The 16,078-nt window shown below is 43.8% G+C and overlaps 1 protein-coding gene across 6 annotated transcripts in view; it reads right to left on the reverse strand.

The window, feature by feature from the left end:
* The window catches only part of CCDC91 (coiled-coil domain containing 91), a 189,841-nt gene that overhangs the window by 135,813 nt on the left and 37,950 nt on the right, over positions 1-16,078 (reverse strand). For 5 of the 6 annotated variants that reach the window (XM_058190901.1, XM_058190900.1, XM_058190897.1 and 2 more), the window contains exon 7: positions 8,347-8,424. The exons of the other annotated variant lie outside the window; for it this stretch is intronic. In XM_058190901.1, coding sequence (XP_058046884.1) covers positions 8,347-8,424 — 78 coding nt within the window. The remainder of the gene's footprint in view (positions 1-8,346; positions 8,425-16,078) is intronic. 6 annotated transcript variants of the gene reach the window in all.

Below are 16,078 nucleotides of genomic sequence, written 5' to 3' on the forward strand. Positions count from 1 at the left end.
TTTCCTCAATTAATCAGTAATTTATAAACAAATGGAAACCTTAAAAGCTGGAACCGAGCGAGCTGTTCATCAATCTATGTAACCTTTAAGGAGGCACGCAAACTATTTAATAAGACTCGCCCTGCTGGATTCACAAATAACCACAAAAGACACAATGCAAAAATGCAGTTGAATTATTTAAATACAGAGGCAGGTCATCAACTATCTAGAGATTTCCAATCGGTGATGGGCGTCCCAGGTCACAAAACCCAGCATAGCTACAAAAAAGTAACTTTATAGTGGTCGACTTATTATAATACAAAACCCGAAATATCAGCATATCGTCATTGTGTCCAGGAAATTTTTCCACCAATAAACAGCAGAAGAGAAAAACCTGCATGCTATGAATATTAACACTATTAAAATGAGGAGGAAAGATAGACTGTACCAGGGGTGAAATCCGGCAGGTTCTAACAGGTTCTGGAGAACCAGTAGCGGAAATTTTGAGTAGTTCGGAAAACCGGCAGTGGAAATTTGGAGTAGTTCGGAGAACCGGCAAATACCAGCTCTGGCTGGCCCCACAGTGGGGTGGGAATGGAGATTTTGCAGTATCCTTCCTCTGCCATGCCCACCAAGCCACACCAACAGAACCAGTAGGGAAAAAATTTGGATTTCACCCCTGGACTGTATGTTTACATCCTAAATAAATTACATCCCCAGATTGGATGTCATTGTTTGAAAGCTGTGTCCAGTTCTGGTCACCACGAGACAAAAAACAAAGTTGTTGAGAGCCTGGAAAGTGTGCAGAGAAGAGCAGCAAAGACGATAAAGGCTAAATTGTATGATGAACGTTTGAGGTAGCTATGTATGTCTAACCTATCGAAGAGAAAGATTAGAGAGGACAGGATAACTCTTCCAGTATTTAAGAGGCTATCACATAGAAGAGGCACTCCACATCAATCCTGGAAGCCATCTTTTGCACTGGGCCTTCAGGCCTGCCACATTTACTGCTGTGGGAAACTGGGAGGGGGGATTGTATGGAGACAGAGTGATATATAGTCATAACAACATTCCTTTCTCAGAGATTCAAGGACATCTTGCCCTGCACCTCGAAGGCTGGAACTGGGAGGCTTCTCCAGTTGGGTTGGGATTGGACTGTGTGATGGACATGTGGGTGCTGGGCAGGAACTTGGACTTTCCTTTGGGTGGGGAAAATCTGGAAGCTTTCAGATTCGGGTTTTCCCAGATGTGCCAATATGACATCTCTAATAAAATGGAACTCTGAGGAATCTCAAGCCTCGGAGTCTTCTTTCATTGGGGGTGTTACTTGGAACCCTGACAATGGACTTATTCTCCAAAACACCAGACAAGGGTCAGACATGGAAGTCATGGGTGGAAGCTTGTTAAAGGTAAATCCCACCTAGAAGTCAGGAGACATTTCCTGACAATGAGAACAATTAATCCATGGAATAGCTTGCCTCCCAGAGACGTTGGTGCTCAATCACTGGAGCTTTTCAAAGACAGATTGGACAATCATTTGACTGGGATGGTATAAGGCAGGAGTATCAAACACGAGGCCCACGGGCTGTCCTGGAAAATGTAAAGGGCAAGCCCGCGTCACTTCAGCCCCGGTCTACCCATGAGAAGAGGAAACATGCCAGCAGTTTGGGGAATGGTGGTAAGCTGGCCACGCCACCCAGTCAGCCACACCCGGCCGGCACCCCCAAGGTCAACCATAGCTCTGATGCGGCCCTCAATGAAATTGAATTTGACACCCTTGGTATAAGGTCTTCTGCCTTGAGCAGGGGGTTGGAGTAGAAGATCTCTGAGATATTTTCCAGCCCTATGATTCTATGTTCTAAAGCAGGGGTCTCCAACCTTGATCCCTTTAAGACTTGTGGACTTCAACACCCAGAGTCCCTCAGCCAGCAAAGCTGGCTGAGGAACTCTGGGAATTGAAGTCCACAAGTCTTAAAGGGACCAAGGTTGGAGACCCCTGTTCTAAAGCTATCTTCTCCCGTTTCCTCGAAAAAAGTACACTGAACATTGCCCAACAAACAACTAAATATCAGCAGTCCAGTGCTGCTAAATTCATGTACAGGTAGTCCTCAACTTACAACAGTTCATTTAGTGACTGTTCAAAGTTACAACAGCTCTGAAAACAGCTTATGACCATTTTTCAGAGTTACAACTTTCGTAGCATCCCCATGTGATCAAAATCCAGACACTCGACTCTCTTGGTTCACATTTATGACCATTGCCATGTCCCAAGGTCATGGGATCTCCCTTTTGCGTCCCCCTTTGCAAGGAAGCCAGATTCACTTAGCAACCAAGATTCCTAATTTATCAACTGCAATGGTTTACTTAACAACGGTGGCAGGAAAGGTCATACAATGGGGCAAAGCTTACCTGACAAACACTTCACTTATCAACAGAAAGTCAACTGTGGTCATAAGTCAAGGACTACCTGTAGATTTCTCCTTCTGATCCTGGATGATGGCGTTTTGTTTGTTTTTTGGGCCATTCCATGTGAGTGGAAAATCCATAATTCTTGATGTCTTGATCAATTCCAAAGACACAGGTGAGAAGAACTGCCGTGGGCTGCCAGCACCCAGTGGATCTGGCAGCAGATTCGGACAGTGAAGAGGTTGGGGAGGAACATGGGCCAGTCCTGGAGTCTAGAGAAGGCTCTGATGAGGGCTCTGCATTGGAGGCAGAGGGGGGGCCAGGGCTGGATGCCAGTTATCAGCTGCCTTTGGAGTCAGTCATCAGTGAGGCAGATGAACAGCTGGAGATTGTTCCCAATGTGCGGATGCACAGAGTTGCCAGACGAAGGGAACAGCTAAAGAACAAGGGTCGACTTGGGAGTAAGGCCACAGGTGAACGATGAATGGCCCCTCCCAGAGGGAATAAAAGAGGAGCGAAAGGGGAGTGGAGTTTGCAGGAGACAATTAGTTCATTACTGCATTCTTGCTAAGTAATTGCAGTGTCTGAAAGATATCGGCCTGGTTACTCTCCAAGCCTGATAAAGGTTCGGTAATTGTGAACTATCTTGAAAGACTGCAGGAGAGGAAAGACTGCTGGAAAAGAATTCACTATACATTAAATAAAAGGGGTTTATCGGGGCCAGGACTCGGCTTCGTGCCGCTGAGGAAGCCTAGGTCAGAACAAGAACACAGGAAAGCTTGCAGGCAGAAAGAGGGGGACCCCCTGTTAACTATCTTATAGATTTCACATCAAAAGCCCAAACCAACTGCGACAATCTTCCAAGTTGGAGGGGTGTATCCAGTAGTGGGATTCAAATAATTCAACAACCGGTTCTCTGCCTTAATGACCAGCTGGGTGGGTGTGGCCATGGTGGGCGTGGCCAGGAGATGTGACAGGCAGCACTCAGCCCCTGCACCCCCATGGGAGCAAAAATGGGCCACAAGAGGGGGGGGACGCACCGCCCCCCCACGCCCAGTTTTAAGCCGAGGAGTCCTCCCAGGGAGCCAAAATGGGGCGTGTGGGGACTCCTGGAAGGGGCGGGGCATGGAGGGGCGGAGCCATGCAGCAATTTAACTACCGGTTCACCCGAACCGGCCCGAACCAGCTGGATTCCACCACTGGGTTTATCAGCAAAACATCCCTTGTGCACTATCTTGCACAATGTGGGCTATCTTGCACTAAGGTCTCTTACCTCTGACGGACGGTAAAGCGGGATGACTATGACATGAAAGCAAACATCAGCTCGAGCGTATTTTAAGAAGGTATTTTTCTGTTATTTTTAGAAAATGCAGGTAAAAGCGAGCCAAGTTGGGGTTCTGCCTTTGTGCGTCTGTCTGCGTGTTGCTGGCTTTAAGTGGGATAAATAAAAACGAGATGTTCGCTTAAGTTTTCTGAACTTTTTCCACTCTTATTTAGACATGTTACTAAAGCTTCTAGACATGTTACTTCAGCCTCCGCTAGTATTTCCTTTGGAAAATTCTTCACAAAAATTATTAATGATGGAAACGAAAGCCTGATGTGGAATAAAAGCTATGCGAACAGCATCTTCTATGCAAAGTAAGCTTAAAATGTGCCATTATACTGGATTCTGAACTTGGCAACGAGAGGTTTCCAAAAAAAAAAAGAAGTAGTATAGGCAGATTCCAAATAACTTCACAGCTGGTTTCATATATCCAAGGGGGCTTTGGACCACACGTTTTATTAACACAAACTTATTTCCCATCTCACAGAACAATTTATTTTCAAGGGATTATGAAAAGAGGCCTTACTATTTATATGTTGCTATAACGCATTCTCCATCCTAATCGCTCATGCATACCACGAGAGTTTCTGGTTCTGTCTTTAACTGACATACACGACGGTTTCTTCCATATAAAATTTGCTTTGCCATCGTTTTCCAAAGAGAAGCAGGGGTCAAGCAACATGCTGCGGGCTAATCCCGAAGGTGCTTTTTCAAGAGGCAACTGGGCTTCCTTGAACATTTTTTTTTTTGAAGGCGTTTCGCTTCTCACCCAAGAAGCTTCTTCAGCTCTGACCAGGGGTGGGCTGCTGGGGGTTCGCAGGAATTCGGGAGAACCTCCAGCTAAGATTCTGTGCAGTTCGGAGAACCCCCAAATCCCACTCCCGGCTTGCCCCGCCAACCCCACCCCGCCCCTCCCAGGAGTCCCCACGCAGCCCGTTTTGGATGCAGGTAAGTGCAGGGCGTGCGTGGAGGCTTGGGGAGGGCAAAAAACAGGCCTACTGGAAGTTTGGGGGGCCCATTTCCGGCCTCCAGAGCCTGGGAAGGCCATTTTCACCCTCCCAGAAGCTCAAGAAAAGCCTCCAGAGCCCGGGGAGGGCAAAAACACTCCCCCGCACAACCATGGTGTAAGAGGCCAACTAGGCCACGCCCACCTTGGCCACGCCTACCCAGCAACCGGGCAGAGAACCCCTTGCTAAAATATTTGAAGCCCACCCCTCGCTCTGACTGGATGGTGGGGAATGGAAGGATTTATATTCCTTGCAGACAGCTGGTCCAAGCAGTCTCCACACCCATTTGCACGATCTTGAGGACCCAGATAAGCCTTCAACGACTCTCTAAAAGGATGCAAATGACCAGCTGTCTGCAAGGAGTATACGGTAAATCCTTCCATTCCTCACCATCCAGTCAGAGCTGAAGAAGCTTCTGGGATGAGAAGCGAAACGCCTTCGAAGAAAAAAATCAGAAATAACCTGGCAGGGCCCACCAAAATCTGGGGCCAACCCTGAATTCCTAAATACAAACGCTTCAAAACAATGCCGCAGGAGAAAGTTTGCTGAGAGAAGATTCTGACACCCCCTCCAATAAATCTTTGAAAGACTAGCAGACCTCCCAAAGAATTATTGTACACTCTTTAATAAGTTGGCATTGCGCACAGGATGATAAGATGGAAGGAGTAAATAGGAGCATGAAAAGAGCAGAATGTTCTCTACTGTTTCAGCTATCTCTGCACAGCTACAATGAACATAGGTTTAACTGACAATATTAAACAGATGTCCGTAGAAATTACCTCCAGGATTCTAACACCGGCCTTAAAATTTCGGTGTGAAAAATTTCGGTGACTCCACTATGCCAGCTGCCTGGCATTAAGGATCACAGCAGTACCAAATGCAACACGGAGTTGCAGAGCTGAAGGGGCTCTGGGATGCTCCTTTAAGCCTCCACTTGATCTTCAGAGATTTGGATCACTGATTCCACTGTCATGCTTCTCTTATGATTAGGATTTCCCCATCTAATATTCCTAGAATCCATTCTTCTAGGCCCATGATGGCAAACCTATGGCACGCGTGCCACGGATAGCACGCAGAGCCATATCTGTGGGCATGCAAGTGTTGCCCTAGCTCAGCTCCAGCACGCATGCAGGCCACCTGACTTTCGGGCCTTCTGGTCCCACCGGAAGTTGGGAAACGGGGCATTTCTGGCTTCCAGGGAGGGTGGGGAAAGTCGTTTTCGCCCTTCCCAGGCTCCTAGAAAGTCTCTGGAGCCTGGGGAGGGCAAAAAAATGGGCCTACTGGGCCCACCATGTCATCACGTGCCAAAAGTGGGAGGGGGGCATGCACACATGCGCGGGGCGTATTGAATTATGGGTGTGCGTGTATGTGCGCCCACCCCCTGTACTCCCCCCGCTTTTGGCACGCAACGGCAAAAAGTTTAGCCATCACTGTGGCTTGATCTGTGTTCAAGTTTATTCCATGCTACTTCTGAACAAGAATCGGAACTACTAATGGTCAAGAAAAATTGGCGGTAGGTAAGAGTCAATGGAATTCATGGAAAGCTTCGATCGCTTGTGGGCCCAACTGGATTCCAAACTAATGACATGTTTGACACCTCCCTCAGACTCAGTCTGGTTATTTCTTACAGTACGGTTAGATAGCAGTTTGGCCCTTTGCATCTTTCTGAGATTAGAGCACTGTGGCAGCTTGAAGATAGGTAGACTTCAACTCCCAGAATTCCCCAGCCAACATGGCTGGCTGAAGTATTCTGGGAGTAGAAGTCCACCCATCTTGAAGTTGCCACGGTTGAGAAGCGTTGAATTAGAGAAAATGCAGAGGCAGAGCAATATGACTCATGCTCTGATGTCACTTCAGCTCAATTCCTAGATGACCAATCATGCAGATATTATCCAGTGTGATTCCCCGCAGGCTGCAAGCCAAGGGATGAAATAGCTATTTCCCAACATTACTTTCAATGATTTAGTCCTTAGGAATCAACACAGCCAATGCAAAAGGGAGACCCATTGTCCACAATACTAAAATGCCGCTGAAAATCGTCACCGTAACTATCTTCTTTTCCTGCCCTATTCTCTACAACGATGACTCAAGCAGTTAAAAGCCAGACTGCATAGACTCCAACAATTAAGTTTGTGTTGGTCAGCAACCATAACAAAAAGCTGCACTAAATAGTTAGTTTTGTTTCCCAGATTCCTGGTGTTCGAGTGACCGCACGTTACGCATCCTTGCTCTATTTTTTTACACCCAGAATTTGGGGGGTGGGGGGAAGGACAGAACAGATTGCCCCAGAATTCTAACGAGGGGTGAAATGCTCCTGGTTCGAACCAGATCACCCAATCCGGTAGCGATGGTGGCAGGTGGTTTGGAGAACCGGTAGCAAAAATCCCTGCCCCCCTCCCCATGCCCAGTTGAGCAGCACGATCATCAGAGGTTTTTGGTTTTTTTTTTACTTTTAAAAGCATTTTTTCTTCGGCCAAAAAATGCTTTTAAAAGAAAAAAAAAGCCTCTGATGATTGCGCGGCTCAGCTGGGATCGTCAGAGCCTTTTAAAAGCATTTTTTCTAGAACCTCTTCGGCTGAAGAGGCTGTAAAAATGCTTTTAAAAGGCTCTGACAATCCCAGCTGAGTTGCCCAGCTGAGTTGTGGGAGTAGAAAACTCAGTCAGTTTAAAAGCAAACAAACTTTATTAGAACAGCTGAGAATTAACTCATCCTCAGCGTAGTCCAAACTAAATCAAAGCAAATTCTTCCCCACACAATTCCTCAGCCTTATCACCAACCTTGGTCTAATTAGGCAAACTGCCAAAGGCCTTTCTTGGCAAAAGTTCAAAAGACGCCAATAAGAAACAAATGCAACAACACAAAGCTATCAACATTGTTTTCCGGCAAAGAGCCCAAACGCCGTTGCTGGTCTTTTAAGCCTTATGGGAGGGGCCAATCATCTCTTGGCCCTACTCCCAAGTCGCCCTCTTTGCTTGAGCTGCTCTTGCCTTCTGACAGCTCTTCTCATGCGTGCATTAGGAACAGGCTCCTCCTGTTCCTCTGCCTCACTACTGTCAGCCTCTGGAGGCTCTGGAGTCTGCACCTCACTCCTCGATGGCCCTGGCCCCACCTCTGCCTCTGACGCAGAGCCCTCATCTGGGCCTTCCCCAGCCTTCAGGACTGGCCCATGGTCTTCCTCAGCCTCATTGCTGTCTGACTCCGTTGCCAGCTCCGCAGGCTGCTGGCGGACCATAACACTATCCCACTTAGCTTTGGGATAAACATGACCTGGATGGTTGAGAATCCCCATAGACAACCAGAAAAAGTCTTCTTTTTCTGAAGACTGAAGTAGCAGGTGGCCTACTGGATGGTTCCAAGTATATCATCAGCATTTCCTACAAAGGGCCTTCTTTTCCATTATTTACAGCAGAAAGGTCATCTGGTTGATATTCCCGAAAAATTCTTTTAAATTTACTTTTTTTTAAAAAAAAAGTCTCCCTACAAAAACAGCTTTAAGGACGTGGCTACAACAAACAAACGAACGAACAACAATTTCTGGTTTGCCCCTTCCAAGCATGAAATCACTCCTAGAATCAGAAATGGATTTAGAAGCCCCTTTTCCAAACCCTGGAAAAGAATATGACTTTTACCTTGAATTCTTCCACAATTATAGACAAGGCCTCATGTCCAGCTTTTCTTAAATCTTCCAACTCAAGTTTATGCTTCTCCTGGAAACAAACGATAGATATATATATAAAAAAAAGACAAAAGTGAGGAAACACTTTTGGGGAAGTTTGTTTTTTTTCCAGGCTACTAAGTCTGGATAGGCATCACAGATCTCTATCAAAGAAATTCTATCAAAGAGGGTATCATTGTTACCAAGGTTTGCTCTTCTTCTGGTTCCAGAGTTTTAATTCTAAGACAATAACGTAAGAGACAACAGACTTTGTTGGATCTTGCTGAGGAAATGTTGGCCTAAACGTACTTTGTAGTCTGATTATGAGTTCTCTTTCACGCCAGCTAAGACTTAGTGAAATGCAACATGAACCAAGGAGGAAAAAAATAGCTTGCTGGATACCCAGCCTTGCCCACAGTTAGCAGAAAGGACAGCTTATTCCCAAACTCATTTAATTCGTTGACCTTCTATGAAACAAGGGGCCCATGCCAGCCCATCACTAAAACCCTCCAGCTATTGTTGTTACTTTACCACGCAGTAAAGTTTCCTGCACAGGCAACCATAGGAAGATTCATGAAGAGCCAGTTTGGTCTAGTGGTTAAGGCACCAGGCCAGAAAGCAGGAGACTGTGAGTTCAAGTCTTTCCTTAGCCATAAAAAAAAACACGAGCTGGGTGACCAGTCTCTCTCTCTCTCTCTCAGCGCAACCCACCTCACAGGGTTGTTGTTGTGGGGAAAACAGGAGGAGGAAGGTGTGAAGGTGTGCTGGATGTGCTACCACTGACTTGAGTATTTGTAAATAAAGGCAGGATATAAATAAATAATAAGTAAGTAAGTAAGTAAGTAAAAGATGGCAACTTGACCTAGAACAGTAATTGAATAAAGGCATTTAATTAATTAATTAATTAATTAGTATTCTGCCTTTATTATTTTTTTTAAAAAAAAGTTTGGTAATGAAATGTCTGTAAGAAAACCACCAAAGCTTGGAGGGCACCAAGGATCCCACATTCAATGTGTCCCTAGACAACACAGAGCATTTTATAGCTTCGAAGCTTGTGATCTGTTATTTAATCTTATTTATTTATTTATTTGTTTGTTTGTTTGTTTGTCACAACAATATATATAGGCATCACACAAAAAGATTATATAGTATATAAACACATATATGAGTAAATATAAGGCGGTATAAGCATATATATATATATATATATATATAGGAAGAAGAAAAGAAAAAAACAATAGATTTAATCTTAGTTATGGATAGGTAGATAGGAAGGGAGAGAGGGAGGGAGGGAGATGATAGATAATAGATAGATAGATAGATAGATAGATAGATAGATAGATAGATAGATAGATAGATAGATAGATAGATAGATAGATAGATAGATAGATAGATAGATAGATAGAGATGGAGATGATAGACAAAGAGACAGACAGATATGGATAGATATGGATGGATGGATGGATGGATGGATGGATGGATGGATGGATGGATGGATAGAGAGAGAGAGGGATAGACAGACAGACAGACAGACAGACAGACATGATAGATAGAGATGATAGATCTGGATGGATGGATGGATGGATGGACAGAGATAGAGATGACAGACAGACAGACACATATGGATAGATATAGATAGATAGATAGATAGATAGATAGATAGATAGATAGATAGATAGATAGATAGATAGATAATGGATGGATGGACAGACAGACACACAGAGACAGAAAGAGATAGATAGATATGTCTCCCATGACTTTCATATTATTATACAGATATAGAGCTTCCTTTATTCCTGTGTTCCTTCCCTCCGTCTTATATTGATCTACGATCATAACAAAAATCAGGATTCCCATGCATTTTTCATGAAAAAAAATATATTCTTTGTTCTGTTGAATTTGTCCAAAATTCTGAAAGACCTGTTTCAGACAGGTCTCAATTCTGGATTCTGTCTCTTAAACCTTTGGTTAGGTATGCAGGATTTGCCTCTTCTCACAACCCAAACCACATCTTCACCAGGCTTTAAACATTGGACACTCAAGTCATAGATGAAGGACACGAAGTTTGATTATAACAATGAGCAGCCGCACAAGAATGTTTATAGGACAACTTCCCAACAGAAGTCTTACTGTCTGCAATTTGGGGTGGGGTGGGGGAGATAAATCATCAGGGCTGGTATCCACCTTTCCTCGGATTAACACAGTTGTGGCACAATTCTGTTTATCAAGAAGGAAAACTTTCCTGAAATGGCGTTGAGTGAATCATAATTAAAATGACCATGGGGGGGAGGGAGGGGGAGAGAGATTTACGGTATCTGACAGTGGCAGTCTTGTAAAATATTTGCTAAGATTAGACTGAGGAAATATCGACCCTGAGGTTAGACTGAGGAAATATCGAATTTTAACAACCTGCAAATGGCTCACCCCAAACTGCAATCAAATTTGAAATGAAATTTCCATTTGCTGAGATGACACTGGGGAGACAAAATTTGACCCACTTTGTAGGCTCAAACAACCACCTGTGGGCTTCCATTCCCAGAATTCCTGAGCCAGCAGGCTCACTAAAGAATTCTGGGAGTTGAAGTCCACAGGTCGTAAAGGGGCCATATTTGCTCACCCTTGAGCTAACAATTCAGCTATGCTCCATTCGTACTCTTCCAATCTTCAGAAATGCTCACTGAAGAATCTTTTTGGGAAACTACAGTGAGATAACGAAGAATTTCTCCCATTTTTTTTTTCTGTTCTTAAGCAGCTTCTTATTGAAATCATATAGAATAGAATAGAATAGAATTTTATTGGCCAAATGTGATTGGACACACAAGGAATTTGTCTTGGTGCATCTGCTCTCAGTATACATAAAAGAAAAGATACCTTCATCAAGGTACAACACTTACAACACTTAATGATAGTCATAGGGTACAAATTTAACACTTAGTGATACAATACTTAATAATAGTCATAGGCTACAAATAAGCAATCAGAAAACAATCAATATCAATATAAATCATAAGGATACAAGCAACAAAATTACAGTCATACAGTCATAAGTGGAAGGAGGTGGGTGATGGGAACGATGAGAAGATTAATAGTGAAGATTTGGTAAATAGTTTGACAGTATTGAGGGAATTATTTGTTTAGCAGAGTGATGGCATTCGGAAAAATATACAAATAGAATGAGACTATTGCCTTATACATTGTAAGCCGCCCTGAGTCTTCGGAGAAGGGCGGGGTATAAATGTAAACAAAAAAAAACAAAACCTGTCCTTGTGTCTAGTTGTTCTGGTGTGCAGAGCTCTGCAGCGTCGTTTTGAGGGTAGGAGTTAAAACAGTTTAGGTCCGGGATGTGAGGGATCTGTAAATATTTTCACAGCCCTCTTTTTGACTCGTGCAGTATACAGGTCCTCAATGGAAGGCAGGTTGGTAGCCATTGTTTTTTCTGCAGTTCTAATTATCCTCTGAAGTCTGTGTTTTTCTTGTTGGGTTGCAGACCCAAACCAGACAGTTATAGAGGTGCAAATCATATCTAAGAACTTAAAAAGCAACATAAAATGGCTGATAATGCCAAATTCAACAATATTAACAATGAGCAGCATAATTAAAGATTTCGGTATTCATCCATGCCCACTCCAGAATGGCTTAAACGACATTCTCTAATTGATGTGTAACTAGATCTATAGGATGTTTAAACATCATTTCCACAGACTATCAACATACAAAGGTTGCTTTCAAAGAAATTGGCCTACCTAGCGGTGAAACTATTTTTACAAAAGCGACTCAGCACTGGCTTGAAAAATATACTTTATGCTGAGCAAGAAATCTTGGAAATGATTGTTAGCACAGCAATTTGCTGGAAGGAATTACAATCAATTATATGTGACGCATAAGGCTAACTCAAGGCTATTGTACAAGGGCTGCATGCTTCAAATTTAAGGAGAACTACGTGTGATTCAAATCACTGCAAATTCAGTGTGTTCTAGATGTGAACATGGAGGTTGGCAACACGGCCTTGTCAAATACACACGTGCACGCCAGGACTTAATAAATAGACATGAACCTGCTTCTTCTATTGGGAGAGAAGATCATCAAAGATATCTTTATAACTTTATCAAAGATAAAGTTAGAACAATTAATAAGTGGAACGACTTGCCTACAGAAGTTGTGAATGCTCCAACACTGGAAATTTTTAAGAAAATGTTGGATAACCATCTGACTGAGATGGTGTAGGGTTTCCTGCCTGGGTAGGGGGTTGGACTAGAAAGCCTCCAAGGTCCCTTCCAACTCTGTTATTATATTATATTATATAGCAATATCTTTCATCAAAGATATAGCAATTTCATCTCCCTTCCCTGAAAAAAATGACACAAACATGGAAGCAAATTTTACCCTTGTAGTAATCATCATCCATCATTATTTATCATTTGTTTGAAATGGTAAATGGGGTCTTGAAGACTAGAAGAGCGGTTGCAGGAACTAGGTACCGTATATACTCGAATATAAGCCGATCCGAGTATAAGCCGAGGTCCCCAATTTTACCCCAAAAAACTGGGGTAAACTGGGGACTCGAGTATAAGCCGAGGGTGGGAAATGAGGCAGCTACCGGTCGGGGAGACCCTTCCCTCCTCAGCCGAAGGCTGGCTGCTCCCGCCCCCCTCACTGCACCGGCAGGGCTTCCCCGCGCTAATGCAAAAGCCCGCCAAGTTTGCGCCATCCGGTATAATGTGAAAAAAAGAAGAAAAAAAAAACCTCGAGTATAAGCCGTATATACTCGAGTATAAGCCGAGGGGACGTTTTTCAGCACAAAAAACGTGCTGAAAAACTCGGCTTATACTCGAGTATATACGGTATGTCTAGTTTAATGAAAAGAAGGACCAGGGGTGACATGATAGCAGTCTTCCAATATCTAAAGGGCTGCCACAAAGAAGAAGGAGTCAAGTTATTCTCCAAAGCACTTGAGGGCAGGACAAGAAGCAATGGGTGGAAACTAATCAAGGAAAGAAGCAACTTAGAACTAAGGAGAAATTTCCTGACAGAACAATTAATCAGTGGAACAACTTGCCTTCAGAAGTTGTGAATGTTCCAACACTGGAAATTTTTAAGAAGATGTTGGATAACCTTTGTCTGAAGTGGTGTAGAGTTTCCTGCCTAAGCAGGGGGTTTGACTAGAAGACCTCAGCTCAGCTTGACCTCAGCTTGTGATCGTCAGAGCCTTTTTTTAACCTTTTAAAAACATTTTTTAAAAGAAGCAGCAGGCAGGGAAGCAGGAGATCGGGCATTGGGTGGGCCTGGGCACGGGGGGGGGGGGCAGGGATTTTTGATACCGGTTCTCTGAACTACCCGCCATCGCTACTGGATCAGCCGATCCGGTCCGAACCGGGAGCATTTCACCCCTGAAACGATGTCACCGAAAGGAAGAGCTGAAATGTACACTTCAGCTGGAGTGCTGACAAAAGAATTGTTTCCATTCCCCTTCATCTCGTTTTAAAATCAAAATGAGAATTAACGGCAGTGATGCCAAAATAAAAAATAAAAATAAAAATACGCCATCCTTTTATTATTCAATGTATTTGTTGCAGAGAAAGCCCAGATGTTCAACATGGGAGATCTTTCAATTGGAATAGTTAGGCAATTAGTGCCTTATATTCATGTTGCTTAGGGGGCTTTTTCACAGTGCTGAGGTTGTGTAATTCAGCTCCTATATATTGTACTGAATCTTACTGAAAATGTCATACTTCGTCTTTCCCGAGTTCAGACACATTCAAAATTGCCCAAGGCAGAAGATCCATCAAAACGCTGTTGTCTAAAGAGGGAAGTATAACAAGCTCAGTATTGTATTTATGCCAAGTAGACTATAGTTTAAAAAAGGTGATGCTAAATCTCTGTTGTAATAGAAGTGTTAGAAAAAACAGACACCTCGTGATTGTGTAACGGAAGATTAATGGATCTGTCATCTGGGTATCAGAGCTTTCTTACAGCAACACAGTTTAAGGAGGAACAGAATGAAAATGTGTTGAAAATCTGAAGCACTATCCAAATGGTTACAGCCTATTGTTAAGAAAGTTTATATTAACCGTTTAGCCCAGTGGTAGTCAACCTGGTCCCCACTGCCCACTAGTGGGTGTTCCAGCTTTCATGGTGGGCGGCAGGGGTTTTGTCCGATACTGAAGCACTTTCCTTTTTTTTTAATTTAATTGACTTTTTAAAAAAAATTCGTAGCATTACTTAAAAACATTTTCATTAGGTTTTCATAAAATTCCCCGTGACAATTTAAATTTCTGAAAATACACTATTTGTATCGCCCGCGCGTAAGTTTAGTTCACGTTACATAAGTGAAACTAAATGGCGCTATAGTGCGACCGCAAACAAAAGATCCTCGTCCAAGAATAGCTCGTGCATCTCCCCCCACACCACCCAGTTGTAACAGACAAGCAGAGCTGGTAGCCGGCATTCCTCCCCCCCCAACCCAATCCACGATGTGCGAGAGGCATGGACAGATGACGATACACGCTGCATTACTGTGGAACCGGTGGGCGGTTAGAAAATTTTACTACTAACAGAGATACAAAAGTGGGCGGTAGGTATAAAAAGGTTGACTACCCCTGGTTTAGCCCTTAATTTGGGGGTTAAAAATTAAATTTTTAATGGGTCTATCTCTGATCCACGATTTTTCATGCTTTACAAAACTCTCTCCCATCTATCATACAAAGGTTTAAATGTCCAAATGTGATAATTATACCGAGACCAACAGCTGCATAGACAAATCTGTTAGGATAGATGCATCTTCTAAACAGTGACTTCTCTGTAGGACTTGCTAGGTACCAGGACCAGGAAGAATACAGAACAATAGGATTGGAAGGGGCTTTGGAGGTCTTCTAGTCCAACCTTCTGCTCATGACTTTGCTATTCTGGAAAAATGAATGCCCAATCTCTTTTTAAAAACCTCCAGTGATGGGGCGTCCACAACCTGGAGGCAAGCCCTTCAACTGATTAATCATTCTCACTGTCAGGAAATTTCTCCTTAGTTCTTCTTCAATAAACTTCTACCTGTTATTTCTTGTCCTGTCCTCAGGTGCTTTGGAGAATAGGTTGACCTCCTCATCTCTGTGACAGCTCCTCAAGTACTGGAAGACTGACATCATGTCACCCCTAGTCCTTCTCTATGTTAGACTGCTAGACAAGCTAGACTTCCTTTCCTTAGATGGTTCAAACTACCTCTCCAAGATGTTTTAGTTTAGATTCCTGTACACTGCATAAGAAACTCAAATGCTTTGGCCACCTAATGAGAAGGAAGGACTCACAGGAGAACGACCACAGGAGCCTAATGCTGGGAACGACTGAGGGCAAAAGAAGAAGGGGATGACAGAGAACGAGGTAGCTGGATGGAGTCACTGAAGCAGTAGGCATGAAATTAAATGGACTCCGGGGGATGGCAGAAAACAGGAGGGCCTGGAGCAACATTGTCCATGGGTGTTGTGGTTCACCAGCAACCTGCAGAGCTGGCAGCGAAGTCAGGCAGTGAGGAGGCTGGGGAGGACAATGGGCCAGTCCTGGAGTCAGGGGAAGGCCCGGACAAAGGTTCTGTGTCTGAGGCAGAGATGGGGCCAGGGCCTTCTGGGAGCAATGCGTGGACTCCGGAGCCTCCAGAGGCAGACAGCAAAGAGGCAGAGGAACAGGAGGAGCCTGTTCCTAGTGCACGCATGCGAAGAGCT

Source organism: Ahaetulla prasina, chromosome 7 (genome assembly GCF_028640845.1).
Source record: "Ahaetulla prasina isolate Xishuangbanna chromosome 7, ASM2864084v1, whole genome shotgun sequence".
NCBI lineage: Eukaryota > Metazoa > Chordata > Lepidosauria > Squamata > Colubridae > Ahaetulla > Ahaetulla prasina.